Source organism: Kogia breviceps, chromosome 13 (assembly GCF_026419965.1).
Source record: "Kogia breviceps isolate mKogBre1 chromosome 13, mKogBre1 haplotype 1, whole genome shotgun sequence".
Taxonomy (NCBI): domain Eukaryota; kingdom Metazoa; phylum Chordata; class Mammalia; order Artiodactyla; family Physeteridae; genus Kogia; species Kogia breviceps.
This window is the reverse complement of record NC_081322.1, coordinates 9772625-9790467: the sequence shown is the minus strand read 5'-3', so window position 1 is coordinate 9790467 and position 17843 is coordinate 9772625. Positions and strand designations below refer to the sequence as shown.

The following is a 17843-nucleotide window of genomic DNA, read 5'->3' as shown; positions in this document are numbered from 1 at the left end:
TGATTTTTAAAATGATCTAGTTAATTTATAGCGAATTTAATATCTGAAACCCAGTTGTGAAGGCCCGGAATATGTTGTGAGGCAAAGGAGCCTTACTTAGAAAGCTACTCAGATATACAGGTTTGATGTAGTTCTTTAATCACCTTGCTTTTTAATTAGACATCGAAGTATAAATAATTATTTCCCAGGAGGCTTCTGGGGTCTTCGCCTTGAGCTTTACACACTGCTCTCCTTCTCGACGTTCCTTTGTGCATCACAGGGAGAAGACCCCAGGGCTCGCCGAGCAGAATGGCAAAGGCGCCCCGAAGGGCGAGCGGAAACGCGCACCCAGGTCCTCTGTGCAGCCCGCGGAGGGGCCCACGGAAGAACGGGAGCGCAAGGAAAGGCGGGAAAGCCGAAGGCTCGAGAAAGGCCGGTCCCAGGACTACCCCGAGGTGCCAGAGAAACGCGAGAACGGCCCGGCGGTGGAGGCCGAGAAGCAGAGGAAGGAGGAGGAGTACCAGACCCGGTACCGCAGCGACCCGAACCTGGCGCGGTACCCGGTCAAGCCGCCGCCCGAGGAGCACCAGATGCGCATGCACGCGCGGGTGTCCCGCGCCAGGCACGAGCGGCGCCACAGCGACGTGGCCCTGCCGCGCACCGAGGCGGCCGCTGGGCCCGAGGGCGGGCCAGGCCCGCGCGCGCCCAACGCCGCCCGGGGCTCGCCGCCCGCCTCGCCGCGCGCCTACTCGGCCGAGAGGACCGCGGAGGCCCGGGCGCCGGGCGCCCAGCCGCTCGCCGAGCCCAGCCCGCCGGCGCCCCGGCCCAGCCCGGGCCCCGCCGAGGCCCCGGAGCCCAGGGCCCCGGAGCCGCTTCGGAAGCAGAGCCGCCTGGACCCCGGCGCGGCCGTCCTCGTGCGCAAGGCCAAGCGCGAGAAGGTGGAGACCATGCTGCGCAACGACTCGCTCAGCTCCGACCAGTCCGAGTCCGTGCGGCCGTCTCCGCCCAAGCCGCATCGCGCCAAGAGGGGCGGCAAGCGGCGCCAGATGTCGGTGAGCAGCTCCGAGGAGGAGGGCGTGTCCACACCGGAGTACACGAGCTGCGAGGACGTGGAGCTGGAGAGCGAGAGCGTCAGCGAGAAGGGTGAGCGGCGCCGCGCGGGCTCGGGCGCGTGCGGGGCTGGAAGCGCGGGTGTGGGGATCCGAGGTGAGCGCGCGGAGCTGGGGGCGCGTGTGCCGAGATCCTGGCGCGCGTGCGGGCCTGGGGGAGTGTGTGCCGGGATCCGAGGTGAGCGCGCGGAGCTGGGGGAGCGTGTGCCGGGATCCGAAGCGCGAGCGGGGCGCTCGGAGGCGCGTGTGCCGGGATCCGAGGCGCGCGTGCGGGTCTCGGGGCGCGTGTGCCGGGATCCTAGGCGTGAGCGGGGCGCTCGGGAGCGCGTGTGCCAGGATCCAGGCGTGCGTGCGGGCCTGGAGGAGTGTGTGCCGGGATCCTAGGCGTGCGTGCGGGCCTGGGGGAGTGTGTGCCGGGATCCGAGGCGTGCGTATGGGGCTGCGGGCGTGTGTGCCTGGATCCGAAGCGCGAGCGGGGGGCTCGGGGGCGCGTGTGCCTGGATCCGAGGCGCGCGTGTGGGGCTGGGGGCGTGTGTGCCGGGATGGCAGGTGCGCGCGTGCAGGATTTAGAAGCGCGGCTGGTAATGTCCAACAGGGTGCCTGTGACTGTAGCTAACGCTGCTCTGCGTTATATTAGAAACTGCTGAGGAAGTAAATCCTGAAAGTTTTCGTGACAAGAAAAATTTTTTTTGTAAGTGGATGAGGGCATGGATGTTAAACTTACTGTGGTAGTCAATTTGGCATTCTCTGTATGTCAAGTCGTTAGGGGTACACCTTAAACTTCCACGGACCTATGTGTCAATTATGTCTCAATAAAAGTTGGGGAGAAAAGTGGGACCTGGAATGCTCCGGCCAGCCTCGCAGCGGATGGAAGGTTGTCCTTTATATATATATATATATATATATATATATATATATATATATATATATATATATATGTATATATATATTTTTCAGAAGTGGGATTTAAAAAACGAAACCACATGTGCCAGATTGGGGTTACAACAGCTCTTCATGATTTTGGTTGCTGTCATTCTGGGAGATTCAGTGCACAGTCTTGTGTTTTTAAGTTATTATTCGGCGGTGGGTTTATTTGGCTGACAGAAGGACGTGTACCTTCTTTTACACTTCAGTGGTGTCATGCTCAGAGGTAGCGTTTTTTCCAGTTTCAAATGAATCTTTCTTACAGTTTGTAAACAAGTTACAGAGTTTCTATCATGCAGATGTTATATATCGTGTTTTGGTAGTAACTTTGGAGTACAGATTTCATTTTACCTATTACAGTCCAAAAGATTTTGGAACATTTCGTGATGGGCTGGCTTTTTTTTTTTTCCTGTCTGAACCTGCACTGTACGATACCATAGCTATTTGTAGTTATTTAAATTAATTAAAATTAAATAAAATTAAAAATCCAATTCCGCACTCTCACTAGTGCTCGAGCAATCATTCCAGAAAATGCCTCAAAGTGGCACTGGTCTAGAAAATGCTTCAATTTAATGTTAAAATCACGTGTTTGTTTTGAAGATTCTCCTCGTTTTGCTGCTGTTCACTTAGATTTAAACTGGCCACAGCAGTAAATTCAGTGGTTGTGGTTTTCGTCGTTGTTGTAGTGCTAGGGTTATTGGTGTTTTTCTTAACGAATTCATATTTTGAGGTGACTGACCATTTTTACAGTTTTTGGCTTGCTTTAGAATCGGTAAACTACACAGCTAATATTATGTTTTATAAAGAGAACCACTTCCTCATCTTCTCTGCCTGCAAATTGCGTGCATGTGGATCCACCCTCTCTCCCACCGTTCTGTTCTCTTTTTCTGTCTCTTTCATTCTCTATATATGTGTGTGTGTGTGTATATATATATATGTACACACATATATATCCCCCAACAATCTTATACTATATTTGGGAACAATTAAGAAAGCTCACTCTGTCGCTATTATTACTGCAGCTCAAGTGGAAATAGCTGTCTTTTGAATGCATGTGTGTCTGGGATGAGTTTGGTTTTTTTCAGCTTACCTTCTCATCACCGATGTTTATAAGTTGCATATGGTCTATAGGTTTTTTTAAAAGTCAGATGTAGCTGACTTGCTGCCTTTCATGCCTTAGTATTGTTTTGTGAACACGTATTTTTTTCCCCTTAAGTCGTAAGGTAAGTGTGAAGTAAAAATGTAAGTGGATATGCTTAATGGGTGTGCAGGTAACCCCCGATGGGGATGGTATAGGTATAGTTATATGCGTGTATTTTCCCATTCCTTAAAGGAAGGGTCTCCACCAGCTCCTCTTGAATATGTGTAATAAATCACAAGACACGTGGAATTAGAATTGAAATTCAGAATTATTCGCGGTAAAAACAGACTATGAAAGAAACATGACTAGTGGTGTGGCTGAGTGGAAAGATGGGGCTGGTGTGATGTGAAGAGCCTACTGCCTCTAGCCGCTGTCTCCCTTTCTTGGGAATTCTCATTCCGGGCACTTGGGTGACCACTTGGGGTTTATACACCTCTAAAGCTGGGGTGCAGTCTTCCCCCTCCGGAAACATAGGAGACATCATCTGATACAGACTGCCCTGTTTTCTCTTCATTTATAAATAATCTCCTTCTGAACGTCTATGGATGTAGCATAGACGTTTTCCTATTGCAGCCTTCATTAAAAATTCTACCATCTGTAATATTTACTAATGACTTTATTGCCAAGCCCCACCATTGACAACTAAGGGCTCCCTTAGGGACCAGCCACGATCATCTCCAGCACTCTGTGACCCTGCACAAGTTTTTTAACCTCCTTAAGTCTTCATTTTCTTATTGGCACAGTGGAGATAAGAGTTGCTACTTTGTCAGTTTCCTGAGTGGTTTGAATGAGCTCATGCATCTATAACAGGATGCTAAGTTAGCATTCTTCCTGTCCTGCTGTCCCTGTGGTATGTCTGCCGTAGATCTAATACTGCAGTGAAGCTGAGGTCACCACCCACGTGTAAATGTACAGGGAAGAGGTAAAAGAACCCGTTTTATATCTTACAGGCTCCGGTGAATTTTCCTGATCACTCTTCTTATAGGAAGAGTGATCAGAGAAGAGATGTCTTCCCAGGAGAGAACAGATGCCGTGCTGTGACCTTCAGGGTCAGGGAAGGTTATCCCCGTGGAGTAAATACCAAGAGCAGTGGGAGAGAAAAGCTGCATTTCATCTATATTCCATGCATTTGCTTGTTCACTTTATCAATTACACATGTAAAGTAAATATTTAACACGTGACTGGCTCTCTTAATCTGTTTGGGCTGCTATAACAAAAGCCCACAGACTAGGTAGCTTATACACAGCAGAACTTTTAATTTCTCACAGTCCCAGAGGCTGGGAAATCTAAGGTCCATGATCTTGTTCTGGTGAAGAGCCTCTTCCTGACTCATGTGAAGTCAGCACCTTCTTGCTGTGCCCTCACATGGCGGAAGGGGCTGGGGAGCTCTGGGGGGTCTCTTTTATAAGAGCACTGATCCTATTCATGAGGGCTTCACCCTTGTGACCTAAGCACCTCTCAAAAGCCCCACCTCTTAATGCAATCATTTTGGGGGGGCTTAAGATTTAAACACATGAATTTTGAGGGGATGCAAACATTTAGACCATAGCACTGGCACAAGGCATTTACTTAATATGTGTGTACTATTCTCACCATTTATATTTTTATCCTTATCATTATGCTGAGTTGGTTTGTATGTTTATTAGCAAATGTGGATTTAACACTTTCAGTAGATATACTGATGTTAAAAATAAAGAAATATGCTTCATGCCCTTATGGAGCTTACATTCTGTTGAGAGAAATAAACAATGAAGAATAATTACAGGGCTTCCCTGGTGGCGCTGTGGTTAAGAATCCGCCTGCCAATGCAGGGGACACGGTTCGAGCCCTGGTCCGGGAAGATCCCACATGCCGCAGAGAAACTAAGCCTGTGCACCACAACTACTGAACCTGCGCTCTAGAGCCCGTGAGCCACAACTACTGAGCCCGCGTGCTACAACTACTGAAGCCCACACACTTAGAGCCTGTGCTCCACAACAAGAGAAGCCACTGCAATGAGAAGCCGTGCACCTCAACGAAGAGTAGCCCCCGCTCGCCACAACTAGAGAAAGCCCACACACAGCAACGAAGACCCAACACAGCCAAAAGTAAATGAATAAATAAATTTTTTTAAAAAAGAATAATTACACAATGAAGTACAATTTAATAAATGCCTCAAAGGAACATTCCTTACAGATATATTGATACAGTTTTGCTTTGTGTCCAGACATTCAATTAAAAAGAAAAAAAAAAGGTTCCCTGGGCAAATGGCATCTGAAAGGCAACACAGCATTGCTAGTCAATATGATGCTTCGTGTGTAGTGTAATTCACAAACACACACACACACAGATTAGCAGTGAGCTCTATCTAGTGGGCTTGTCTAAAAATTGAGGTCAGCTGCCACATGTTTCCAAGTGAATGCTGTTTGTTCAGTGTTCTTACTGCTCTTTCTTTGCCAACTGGGAAAAACTGGGCATTTCTCATTTCTTAGATTGTAAGAATTACCTAATACAAATCTCTATGCAGAAGAATAGCAGTGAACTAAATCTTACTTGTAATAAGATAGTAATTGGATTTACATGAAATGTGTAATAAGATCCATTGGGACAAAGTCTAGTGAAGACCTGTGCCCCTAAGGAAATGAGTCAAGAGGCTTAAGGAGAAAGAAAGAGATGCAGGCAGTGCGGATGTGGATGAGAGAAGGAAACAGCACGAGTGCTGAAAAGAATCAGAGCATTGCTGCCTGGATCAGCGGATTAATCCACTTATACTTACAAGGAACTTGAAGTATAAGTCCTTGGAAGAAGAGCCTGGCATTAGATAACAGGATTTCCTTCCCTTTTAATCCTCTCCTTGCTGACTTGGAGTGAATGGGGAAAATACAACTCAAATTAATGTTGCCTTTGAACTTTTAAAGCACTCTGTGAATGGCTCCTGAGGTCAACCTGTAGTATAACAAGGGCTAAATTGTTTGTAACTGTTACTGCTAAGCATCATTTAGCGGTCCTTGTAGGAGCATTTGGTACCTGCCTGGATGACTGGTAGGAAATGATACCTGCAAGGCTAGCAAACAATGAGTGCTTGAAAAGTGAGACTGACAACCTTTAATCACAGGGTTGAATTTTCCTCCAAAGACAAAGACAGTTTCAGGGGACCAGGGCGTAGGTTGTGGGCAGTGTGAACTATTCACTGTTAAGTTTGGGTACCTGACAAGTTAAACATTGTGGAATCAGGAACAAGAGCTGAGAACCCTCGCAACAATCAGGTACTAAATTATTTAATTGTAACTAATTCATGCAACACTTTATATTATTCTTTAGTCATTAAAACTACTGGGAGTTTCCTCTTTGGGCTCCAGCAGTATAATGCTTACTGCTCACATAGTACTTTTTTTTTTTCTTATAAATTTATTTATTTTAGGCTGCGTTGGGTCTTCGTTGCTGCGCACGGGCTTTCTCTAGTTGCGGCGAGCGGGGGCTACTCTTCGTTGCGGTGCGCGGGCTTCTCATTGCGGTGGCTTCTCCTGTTGCAGAGCACGGGCTCTAGGCACACGGGATTCAGTAGTTGTGGCGCGCGGGCTCAGTAGTTGTGGCTCGTGGGCTCTAGAGCGCAGGCTCAGTAGTTGTGGCGCACGGGCTTAGCTGCTCCGCAGCATGTGGGATCTTCCTGGACCAAGGCTCGAACCGTGTCCCCTGCATTGGCAGGCTGAGTCTTAACCACTGCGCCACCAGGGAAGCCCTCACATAGTACTTTTAATTCTACCCAGGAGTTGTTGATTTACTTCTGTTTCTTGAGAGCAGAAAATGCATTTTATATTCTTTTAATGCTCCTAGTGCTTTTTCTTGTGACTTCAGGGGGGTTTGCAATTAAAGAAGGTGGCTATCATTCATGCAGTCATGTTTTAATTTCTGTGTGACATTACATAAATATTACATGATTTATATGGTGTTAAACAAGTTATATATAAAGATTTGTGATGTTCCAGGCACAGGGTGCTAGAGGTATAGTGATTAAATAAATAAATACAGACATAAACATAGATACATATAGAGACAGGCGTGGTTCCTGCCCCCAGTGACATTTTTATGGGCTATCCAGAGGACTCTTATTGGGGACTTTACAAACAGGAGACCCCAAGATAAAATCAGGTTCTGCCGTAAGAATTTGGCTACAGGCACTAAAAAAATTGTAACCTTTAAACAATTACAACCTAAAAGAGCTTCCTCTTAAAATGGCTGCTGAAACATAAGCATTTATTTTTCTTACCCCATGAGACCCCATAACAGTGAAGAGGGAAGGAAGTGAAATATGAGTAGTTGATGGAAAGAGAAAGTAGCCTGCTTTGGGACAGAGGAGCTTGCCAAGCAGGCGAGAGAGCTGGGGTAGAGGGCAACATCCCCAGCCAAACACAGAGATGTTCTGTGCAAAATATTTTTGACATTAAAAATAAAATAATAAATAATTAACTTAAATAATTAAATAATAATGTTACGAACAAAACTCAAAGAGAAAGCCCTGGGTACCCAGACCCATTGCACTGAAGTGCTTGGGCAGAGATATTTGGACAGAATGCAAGACCGTGCATCTGGACTAAAGATAACACACTTGCCTGCAGGTATGGATTAATCTTAAGCCGGAAGTAAAGTATCGTGATCTGAGACCTTCAAATAAAAGCTGATATAAAATCTGTAAACTCCTTTGGGTCCAGAAAGAGGCAACCATGAAGATAACCCATAGGGAAGCCCATACAACCCTGTGGAGGCCCAAAGGGTGAATCCAGACATCAGCTATGAAACATACGAGGAAATTCAACAACAGTAAACATGCCAAGGAAACAGGGAAAAATCTATAAGCTTTTGGAGGTTAAAAAATAAACCAGGTTGTGTACAAAACAATAAGCATTAACCCGTCTTTCCACTTCCCATCAGTAATGGATTCTAGACTACAATTGACCAATGCCTTCAACGTTTGGAGCGAAAGCATTCTGAGACTGCTGTTCTATTCACATCTAAACCATCAGTCAACTCTCAGTTCTCAGAAAACCTACTTTGCAATCTGCTTATGAGAAAATGATTTAAAGATGTTCGCACTCAAGAAAACTGAGAAGAATAATCATGAAAGTGGGACAAATGAGAAAGAAGAAAGAGGGGAGCTGACCTAGGAATCCAGTGCAAAGAAATCCCCGAATGACACTGTGTGAAGAAAGCAATCTGTCGAAATTAAAACTGGAGATCATTTCCAGGAAGCTCCAAAGAGAATATTGAGATTATCCTGGATTCCAAGAAATATCCAATGACTGATGACTTACATGATGTTATTGACCCGCTAAAGAAAGGCTGTTTCTTTTTCAGCAATAAAGAGGAACAGTCAAAAGCTGAGGGAGGAAAACTGTTAAGGAAAATCATGGTCCAAACATGAAGCAGACAAGAATGTGACGTTATTTTATTAGTTGATACAGTCCATTTGACTGTTAACCTAGGTAATGTTTCCTCTGAGTGGACAGGAAGCCTGAAAGTTCATCTGTAGAAAAGGAAATTTAACCTCTGTCAATTATTGGTTTTTACTTGGTCCTGGAGCATGTAATAATATTATAAATGCCACTTACTGGTTTCCAATTTTTAGAATAAACCCCCTTCCACATTGAATATGTGTGTGTGTGTGTGTGTGTGTGTGTGTGTGTGTGTATAGTTTATATATATATTTTTTGTTTGTTTGTTTTTACACAATTGAAGATAAATACTCTGTCCATGTTAAAATAAAGGTAAAACTGACAGAGATGAGAGATGAGAGAATCTGGAGAACAGAGGGAGAGATAAGTGTGTGAATATTCTCATCTAAAATGTTCAAGATCCTGTTCAAATTTTAGGCCAAGAAATAGAGGATTAAGGCCACTTAAAAATAGAAATATATAAGGAGAAGTAAAACTATTGGCTTTTGAAAGCAAAACGATATCAACATAACAGTGAGCTAAAGTCTCTTCTTTCATTGGTTTTTACCGTAGAGAATATCATAAAATTAGAAATCAGTGGATAACATCCCAAATAAAGCGGTCAATGGATAGAGGAAAATTATTTTAAAAATTAGAGTGCTTTTCATTAGAACAACTAAGAAAGTAAACGCTTTAAAATAAGCTTGGGAAGTGAAATTGGCAGAAAGACCATGAGGTGAAATGAGTTGCTGTAGCTACATCGGCAAAGCCCTTATTTATTCTAATTTTCATCAGGTGCATGTGTGAATCTGATATCCATTAAAATAGGAAAACAGAACATTGCTGTCTAACATCCCCTTTATTAAGTTGTGAATAACTAGTTTTGGTGTCTTCTGGGACCTCACGTAATTCTACCCACCGGAACCTCAGAACAGCGGTGGATCTACGCGGAACTCTGACAGCCTTGCCTTGTCTTTGACCTTTTATACGTTAAACTTTCACTGATTCCTACCGTTGCTGTGGGAAAGAGAAATTTAATTCTCCCTTTCAACTACAGGAAGAGCCAGGATTTAGAGTGTTAGATGCTTCGTTTTAGATGCCTTCCAGGAAATCTGAGAACTAATTTCTTCTTACAGTGGGTGGGAAATGGACGGTAGCTGTTTTAATCATCTGTGTAATTTACATCTTAGAAAGATGCTGAGGGGACACAAATAACTGTGTTGGGGGCTCTGAGCTAGCATGCTAATTCCTAATGTTCTAAGAATATGAGATAAGAAAATTTGGGGAAACATCATGGTGAAGAGCTGGGTTTTTCAGAGTTACAATTTCTGCCTAATATATAAACGACTGGAAAGTCTCCTTGACTCCAAAACAGGAGCTCTGACTAAAGAGAAGTTCTATAAAAAGAAAAGAAATTAAGTCTGTAAATCTAACCTGATTATATCCAATAATATTTCTCCCAAATTAATCCATGGCTAGAAATATTAGTCATTTAGTTACATCTGAAAGAGATTTCTATTCTGGAATCAGGAGACACTCAGTTAAATCTGGGTTACCTCTCATTTTCAAAACTAATCGTACAAATTTGACATGTATGCTTACAGTTTTACAAGTGGACTGTTTGAATGGGTGTACAATTGAAGGACATTTTCAGGGGAAACATTTGTGCTTCAAAGTGCGTTTAGAAAAAGATTTGAGATTGAAGATTTCAGTGCCACCTATTTTATCTCATAAGTTTGTGCTTCAGTATCCTTTGAAAATGCAGACTCATACTTCCGTGTTTGTGACCCATTTTTTTCCAGTGAATGCCAATGTTGTCCTTACTTTGGGTTCAGTTTCACAGAATGACAGACTGTTAGGCCTGAGAGAGACTTCGGAACCAAACAAAGGGTCTCTCCCCTTTCACACACTGCTGAACAGAGAAGGGAACATGGGGGATGTTATGTCACTGGATTCCCTGCCCCTGCCGCCATTTTCCAGTTGCAGCTGGGAGAGCTTGGGATGCATCCTGGCCCCATACATACTAGATCCACGTCCCTGGATGCTTGTGGCTGAGTCCAATTCTGTTGCCCGAGTCCCTCTGGAACGAACGCTTGGCCCTCACCAATCCCATGCAGGAATTAGAAGCTGGATCCCTGGATGCTGACTCCCTGATCCTGACTGCCGGATGGGAAATCCAGACGTTTACCTTGTGTATCGTTCTTTTTCCTATGTTACGGGGCATCTGACTCTTACTGCTGTTCTGCATTGAATAGTTACTGCCTATGGCCCTCTTCTCTGAGCGTCTTGTTCTACCTCCTAAGCTGAACTCCTGTATTTGGATCTTTTTAAAAGCACCTGTTCCATACCAAGGGACAGATCTAATTTTAATTCCGATAAACTCTTCTGAGGCTGATGTGTACACAGTAAGAGTGTATCAGTTTCCCAGGGCTGCTGTAACAAGGTGCCACAGACTGGGTGGTCTAAACAACAGAAATTTGCTTTCTCCCAGTTCTGGAGGCTGGGACTGCAGCATCTAAGTGTCGGCAGGGTGGGTTCCTTCTGAGGGCCATGGAAGGACCTGTCTAGGCCTCTCTCCTTGGCTCGTGCTTGGCTGTCTTCTTCCTGAGTCTTCACGTTGTCTTTTCTCTGTGTGTGTCCACGTTTCCTCTTCTTACGAGGACAGCAGGCATGTTGGATTAGGGGCCACCCTAATGAAGTCCTTTTAAACTGATTATCTCTTTAAAGACCCTATCTCCAAATATGGTTGCACTCTGAGCTACTGGGGGTGAGGGCTTCAACATATGAATTCTGGCAGAACACAGTTCCATTCATATTAATAGTATTCGCAGGAGGAGAAAGACCAAGGCCTCTGCGTGCTTGTGTTCATACTAATGAACACGGTAAATACTCCTGTTTGGGGTTTGTCTCCATTGCTTTTCATCTGTGGAAAGTATAAGAGCATCAAGAATCTTACTGGGTAGTTACGTTATGAAGAGGATTGCTGTCCAAGATGAGGAAGAGACAGATAGTTGGAGGCACTGCCAGAGACTAGACCCCTTGGGCGTGTTTCTTAACCTTGGGAAGCCTCAAGTTCATCCTTTTAGGAACTTGGAATAAATAACTGTACACATTCTCTGGAGTCCTCTTCAAGATTAAATGAGGTGATGGGTACGGCTCTGTGTCCCTGATACACAGCAAGTGCTCGATAAATGTTTCTATTTCTGTGACACCAAATAGGATATATAGATAATGCATGTTACAGGAGCTAGGGGGAAAGCTGGGATGCTGAGGCTTTGTGTTGGAGCTGGGGAAGAATTTGGCAGGAAGCATAGATGTGGCATTTGAGTCAGAGAGTCAGGGCCTGAGCAATGAGAGATGGGGAGACACCCACTTCCGGCAGCAGGAAGCTTACAGACCTGTGGAAGGAAAGAGCCCAGAGGCCACCAATCAAGAGAACAGCTTTGATCCCCGTTTTTTTGTTTGTTTGTTTGTTTTTTGCTGTATGCGGGCCTCTCACTGTTGTGGCCTCTCCCGTTGCGGAGCACAGGCTCCGGACGCGCAGGCTCAGCGGCCACGGCTCACGGGCCCAGCCGCTCCGCGGCATGTGGGATCCTCCCGGACCGGGGCACGAACCCGTGTCCCCTGCATCGGCAGGCGGATTCTCAACCGCTGCGCCACCAGGGAAGCCCTGATCCCCGTTTTAAGGACTGGATTACCTTGGGCAACAGGATGAGAGGGATAGAGTATATCAGTGATTCTCATCCTTGCGTGCACTTTAGAATCTCCTGGAGAGCTTAGAGATGATCGTAGTAAGTGAAGTCAGTCAGACAGAGAAAGACAAATACCATATAATGTGTCTCATATGAGGAATCTAAAATATGACCCAAATGAACTTACAAAACAGAAACAGACTCACAGACATAGATCTAGAACAGACTTGTGGTTGCAAAGGGGGAGGGGAGCTGGGGGAGGGAAGGATCGGGAGTTTGGGGTCACCATATGCAAACTATTATATATGGAATGGATAAACACCAAGGTCCTACTATAGAGCACAGGGAACTATATCCAGTCTCCTGGGATAAACCATAATGGAAAATAATAGAAAAATGGAGATATATATATATATATATATATATATATATATATATATATATGTATAACTGAGTTTCTTGGCTGTACAGCAGAAATTAACGCAACATTGTAAATCACCTGTACTTCAATTTTTTTAAAAAGTTGAGGCAGCACCAAAAGGGAGTCTGATTTGGCCAGTGTGCAGTCAGGCCCTGATTTATTTTAGTGCGTGTGGCTGAATCGAGAACTGTAGGGTTATAATCACTTGAGGAGCTTCATAAACAAGATGCTAGTATTCAGGCCCCAAGCCCAGAGCTCCTGATCTGATGGTTCTGGGCTGAGGCCCAGGCGTCATCATTGTCGTCTTTAGCATCTGTTTGGTGATTCCAACGTGAGGTCAAGGTTATGACGACAGGGCCTCATCGTCTTCAAGGACCTTTCCAAGTCTCAGACCTGACCCTTCATACATTATGAAGTGCTGGTTCTTCCATGAAGGTTGTTATTTTGTATCACATGAGCATCCCATGAAAAAAAAAATTGCTTATTTATACAGGGACACGGTTGACTGGAAAAACATCCAAAATGACTCAATGTATGTTTAGGGGATGGAATAAAGAGTTGGCCGTTCCCGACCCAGGTAGAGCTGACCCTGGAACAACATGGGTTTGAATTGCAGGTCCACCTGTACGTGGATTTCTTTCACTAAATGCACACTGCAGTGCTACGTGACCCGGGGAATCCAGGATGCTTAGTTTATAAAATATGACTGCATCTCAAAGAATGTCTTGGCAGGATAAACACTTTATGCTCGATATGGGTAAATATTTCTTATTATGATAGTGTTTATTATACACAAATTGGAAGCCAGATCAATTTCCAGGATAAGAGGCACTGGTTAAAGGAATGCTGTGTAAAACTTATGTTGTATATTCTTGTATTTATGACATAAAACGTTTGTGATAGTTAAGAGAAAGGCATTGCTAGTTGTATGTATACTATATGGTATGTTTTTGAAAAAGTGTTTACATAATCTGTGTAAAGGAAACTGAAAGGACGTACATCAAAGTGTTGAGTATACTTATATCTGGACCATAAAACAGCACACATTCTTTATTTTTCCTTTTGTCTTCTTTGTATTTTTAAGCTCCTACTATAAACATATTCCTTTGTTTTAGCTTAATTTGAGTTTTCTGTTTACCATTCATCCCTTTGCTTTGCTTTTTCTCTTCATGCCTTCTATTAGATTGATCAGGTTGTTTTATATGCTTTTTCACTTATTTTAGAGCTTAGGGCATTATACATTCCTTTGGTATTCTTTAATGTAAACCTGAGCTCTTCAGTGCAATACTTAGTTTTATAATTTGTTAGCAAAACTCTAAAATTAAATCATTATCCCTGTGAAAGAAGACTTTAGCAAGCTTTAACATTGCTCTAAAATTTACTGTTTTTTCCACTGTCTACATTATTGTTATCTAGAAGAGGTTCAGCTTGTCTTTCCACATTCGTATAAGTAGACCATACTTACTTAAATTTACTAACGTGTTTAACATGTTTAACTGATTGCATGTTCATTGTTACATTTTACATCTCACTTTTCTTTCCACCTTCATTTTTCTTCTTGTCAGAGCATATATATATTTTTTAACATCTTTATTGGAGTATAACTGTTTTACAATGGTGTGTTAGTTTCTGCTTTACAACAAAGTGAATCAGTTATACATATACATATGTTCCCATATCTCCTCCCTCTTGTGTCTCCCTCCCACCCTCCCTATCCCACCCCTCCAGGTGGACACAAAGCACCGAGCTGATATCCCTGTGCCATGCGGCTGCTTCCCACTAGCTATCTATTTTACGTTTGGTAGTGTATACATGTCCATGCCACTCTCTCACTTCATCACAGCTTACCCTTCCCCCTCCCCATATCCTCAACTCCATACTCTAGTAGGTCTGTGTTTTATTCCCATCCCACCCCTAGTCTCTTCATGACATTTTTTTTCTCAGGTTCCCTATATATGTGTTAGCATACGATATTTGTTTTTCTCCTTCTGATTTACTTCACTCTGTATGACAGACTCCAGGTCCATCCACCTCATTATAAATAACTCAGTTTCATTTCTTTTTATGGCTGAGTAATATTCCATTGTATATATGTGCCACATCTTCTTTATCCATTCATCTGTTGATGGACACTCTTTAATTTATTCTTCCAGTGAGAGTCTGGGAGTGGTAAAATACCATTAGTTTGTTATCATTCCTTGCAGGACATCCTAGTAGTGTGTTCAGCATAGGCTTTTTCTCTTCCATAGAGATGAGAGAGTAAAAATACTATTGATTTTTTGGAGTAAATATTTTATTATTTTACAGAAGAGAAGGGAGGATTATAGGTGTTGATTTCCTCCAAGTTTTATCTTGACCTGAAGCACATATAACATTTTTTAAGAAGACAATTTTTTAATTAATTGAGGGATGACTGAACAAACCAAAAATACGGGGGCCCTTAATCATTGCCTTTTGTGATTTGGTTGGAAATTCAATTGAGGTAGAACTTAGGGAACCTCATATTCTGGGAAATCACTGGTTCTGATATGTGATTTGGTTGGAATCATGGAATATCTTTTTCCATCCCCTCACTTTCAGTCTGTATGTGTCCCTAGGTCTGAAGTGTGTTTCTTATAGACAGCATATATATGGGTCCTGTTTTTGTATCCATTCAGCAAGCCTGTGTCTTTTGGTTGGAGCATTTAATCCATTCACGTTTAAGGTAATTATTGATATGTATGTTCCCATTACCATTTTCTTAATTGTTTTTAGTTTGTTTTTGCAGGTCCTTTTCTTCTCTTGTGTTTCCCACTTAGAGAAGTTCCTTTAGCATTTGTTGTAGAGCTGGTTTGGTGGTGTTGAATTCTCTTAGCTTTTGCTTGTCTGTAAAGCTTTTGATTTCTCCATTGAATCTGAATGAGATCCTTGTTGGGTAGAGTAGTCTTGGTTGTAGGTTTTTCCCTTTCATTACTTTAGATATTTCATGCCATTCCCTTCTGGCTTGTAGAGTTTCTGCTGAGAAATCAGCCGTTAACCTTATGGGAGTTCCCTTGTATGTTATTTGTCATTTTTCCCTTGCTGCTTTCAATAATTTTTCTTTGTCTTTAATTTTTGCCAGTTTGATTAGTATGTGTCTCAGCATGTTTCTCCTTGAGTTTATCCTATATGGGACTCTCTGTGTTTCTTGGACTTGGGTGGCTATTTCCTCTCCCATGTTAGGGAAGTTTTTGACTATAATCTCTTCAAATAATTTCTCGGGTCCCTTCTCTCTCTCTCTTCTCCTTCTGGGACCCCTATAATGTGAATGTTGTTGTGTTTAATGTTGTCCCAGAGGTCTCTTAGGCTCTGTCTTCATTTCTTTTCATTCTTTTTTCTTTATTCTGTTCTGCAGCAGTGAATTCCACCATTCTGTCTTCCAGGTCACTCATCCGTTCTTCTGCTTCAGTTATTCTGCTATTGATTCCTTCTAGTTTAGTTTTCATTTCAGTTATTGTATTGTTCATTTGTTTGTTTGTTCTTTAATTCTTCTAGGTCTTTGTTAAACATTTCTTGCATCTTCTCGATCTTTGCCTCCATTCTTTTTCCAACGTCCTAGATCATCTTCACTATCATTATTCTGAATTCTTGTTCTGGAAGGTTGCATATCTCCACTTCATTTAGTTGTTTTTCTGTGGTTTTATCTTGTTCCTTCATCTGGTACATAGCCTTCTGCCTTTTCATCTTGTGTATCTTTCTCTGAATGTGGTTTTTGTTCCCTAGGCTGCAGGATTGTAGTTCTTCTTGCTTCTGCTGTCTGCCCTCTGGTTGGTGGATGAGGCTATCTCGAATTAGTTGTTTTCTTATTGGAGAAATAACTCATGTACATGACTGCAGGAATTTGTGTATTTGGGCCATAGGTTAATAGAAAAAGCTATCATTATTCACCAGATAGCATTGCTTGAATTGTAGTTCTATAAAGGCAAATAAATATATCCCCTTAATGAATTTTGAACTTACCAATCAGATTTTAAACGGCCATCATATCAAAGTGAAAACACCAAGTAGCACACCATTTGAAACTATTTCCAGTTTATAGTTACAAGGTTGCCTAAGCTAAAGAAATTAAAAACAACCCAATTTCACTGCCCAAAACCTATAAATGGTGGATCTAGATAACATTTATTTAACAAGGCATCACTGAGTTTGCATAAAAGAAAAACATCCAAATGCCAGAAATGAAACTAGAAAACCATATACGTAAGGACATTGGGCGATGCTTCAGCAAGGCCTCTGGTTGAATGAAACCTCATGGTGCCTGGGGCTTTCAGCAGCCCGGGGCTGTGACGGGCAGTGCTGCCCTGCAAGAGGCAGGTAATTGGAACTGGCATCTCTGCACGAGGCCATTATCCTCTGAGAGCTTCCCCCACAATGAAAAGAAAATTAATATGAAACTTCACACAGCTCGGGTAAATGAGGAACCTTGTTTTGGTCTGAACCCTAGGTGAAAAAATAGTAAATCTCTTGTAAGAAATTGAAATCACATTTTCTGTTCCTAAGGTAGATTTTGTAGACTGAATTTATATTGCCTACATTGTGATTTAATCTCAAGGCAAGAAATTAACATTACATTTGGTCCTTGGTCAGTGATATCTTCAAGCTCAAAAGACTTCCATTCCTTTATAATCAATGGCTTAAGTTCCAAAGAACAGACGAGTGCTAAGAAATGGCCCCCAGAGAACCAATGTTTGGGCTTTATCAATTGGATTTCTTTTTCTTTGGACATGTTTTCTGTGTTTTACAGAGCAGGGCAGTAATGGCTGAAGCATTTACTCCAGGCTTTAGGCTGAAATGGTCAACTTCTGATTATCCTTTAAAATATCTCAGCACGAAGAAAAGCACTCAACTTCACTTCATTTTATTTGATTAATATACGTTATTGAAGTATAGTTGATTTACAATGTGTTCATTCTTGCTGTACAGCAAAGTGATTCAGTTATACACGTATGTACATTCTTTTTCACATGCTTTTCCCTTATGGTTTATCACAGGGTACTGAATAGAGTTCCCTGTGCTCTACAGTAGGACCTTGCTGTTGATCTGCCCTATGTATAGTACTTTGCATCTGCGAACCCCAGACTCCCACTCCATCCCCCTCCCCCCTCCCCCTTGGCAACCACATGTCTGTTCTCTATGTCTGGGAGTCTGTTT

At 43.0% G+C, this 17843-nt stretch overlaps 1 protein-coding gene across 41 annotated transcripts in view; it reads left to right on the top strand.

Annotated features, from left to right (window-relative positions):
* RIMS1 (regulating synaptic membrane exocytosis 1) overlaps positions 1-17843 on the top strand; it is a 471679-nt gene that overhangs the window by 256420 nt on the left and 197416 nt on the right. For all 41 annotated transcript variants that reach the window (XM_067011328.1, XM_067011324.1, XM_067011326.1 and 38 more), the window contains one exon: positions 260-1122. In XM_067011328.1, the coding sequence (XP_066867429.1) occupies positions 260-1122 (863 nt within the window). The remainder of the gene's footprint in view (positions 1-259; positions 1123-17843) is intronic.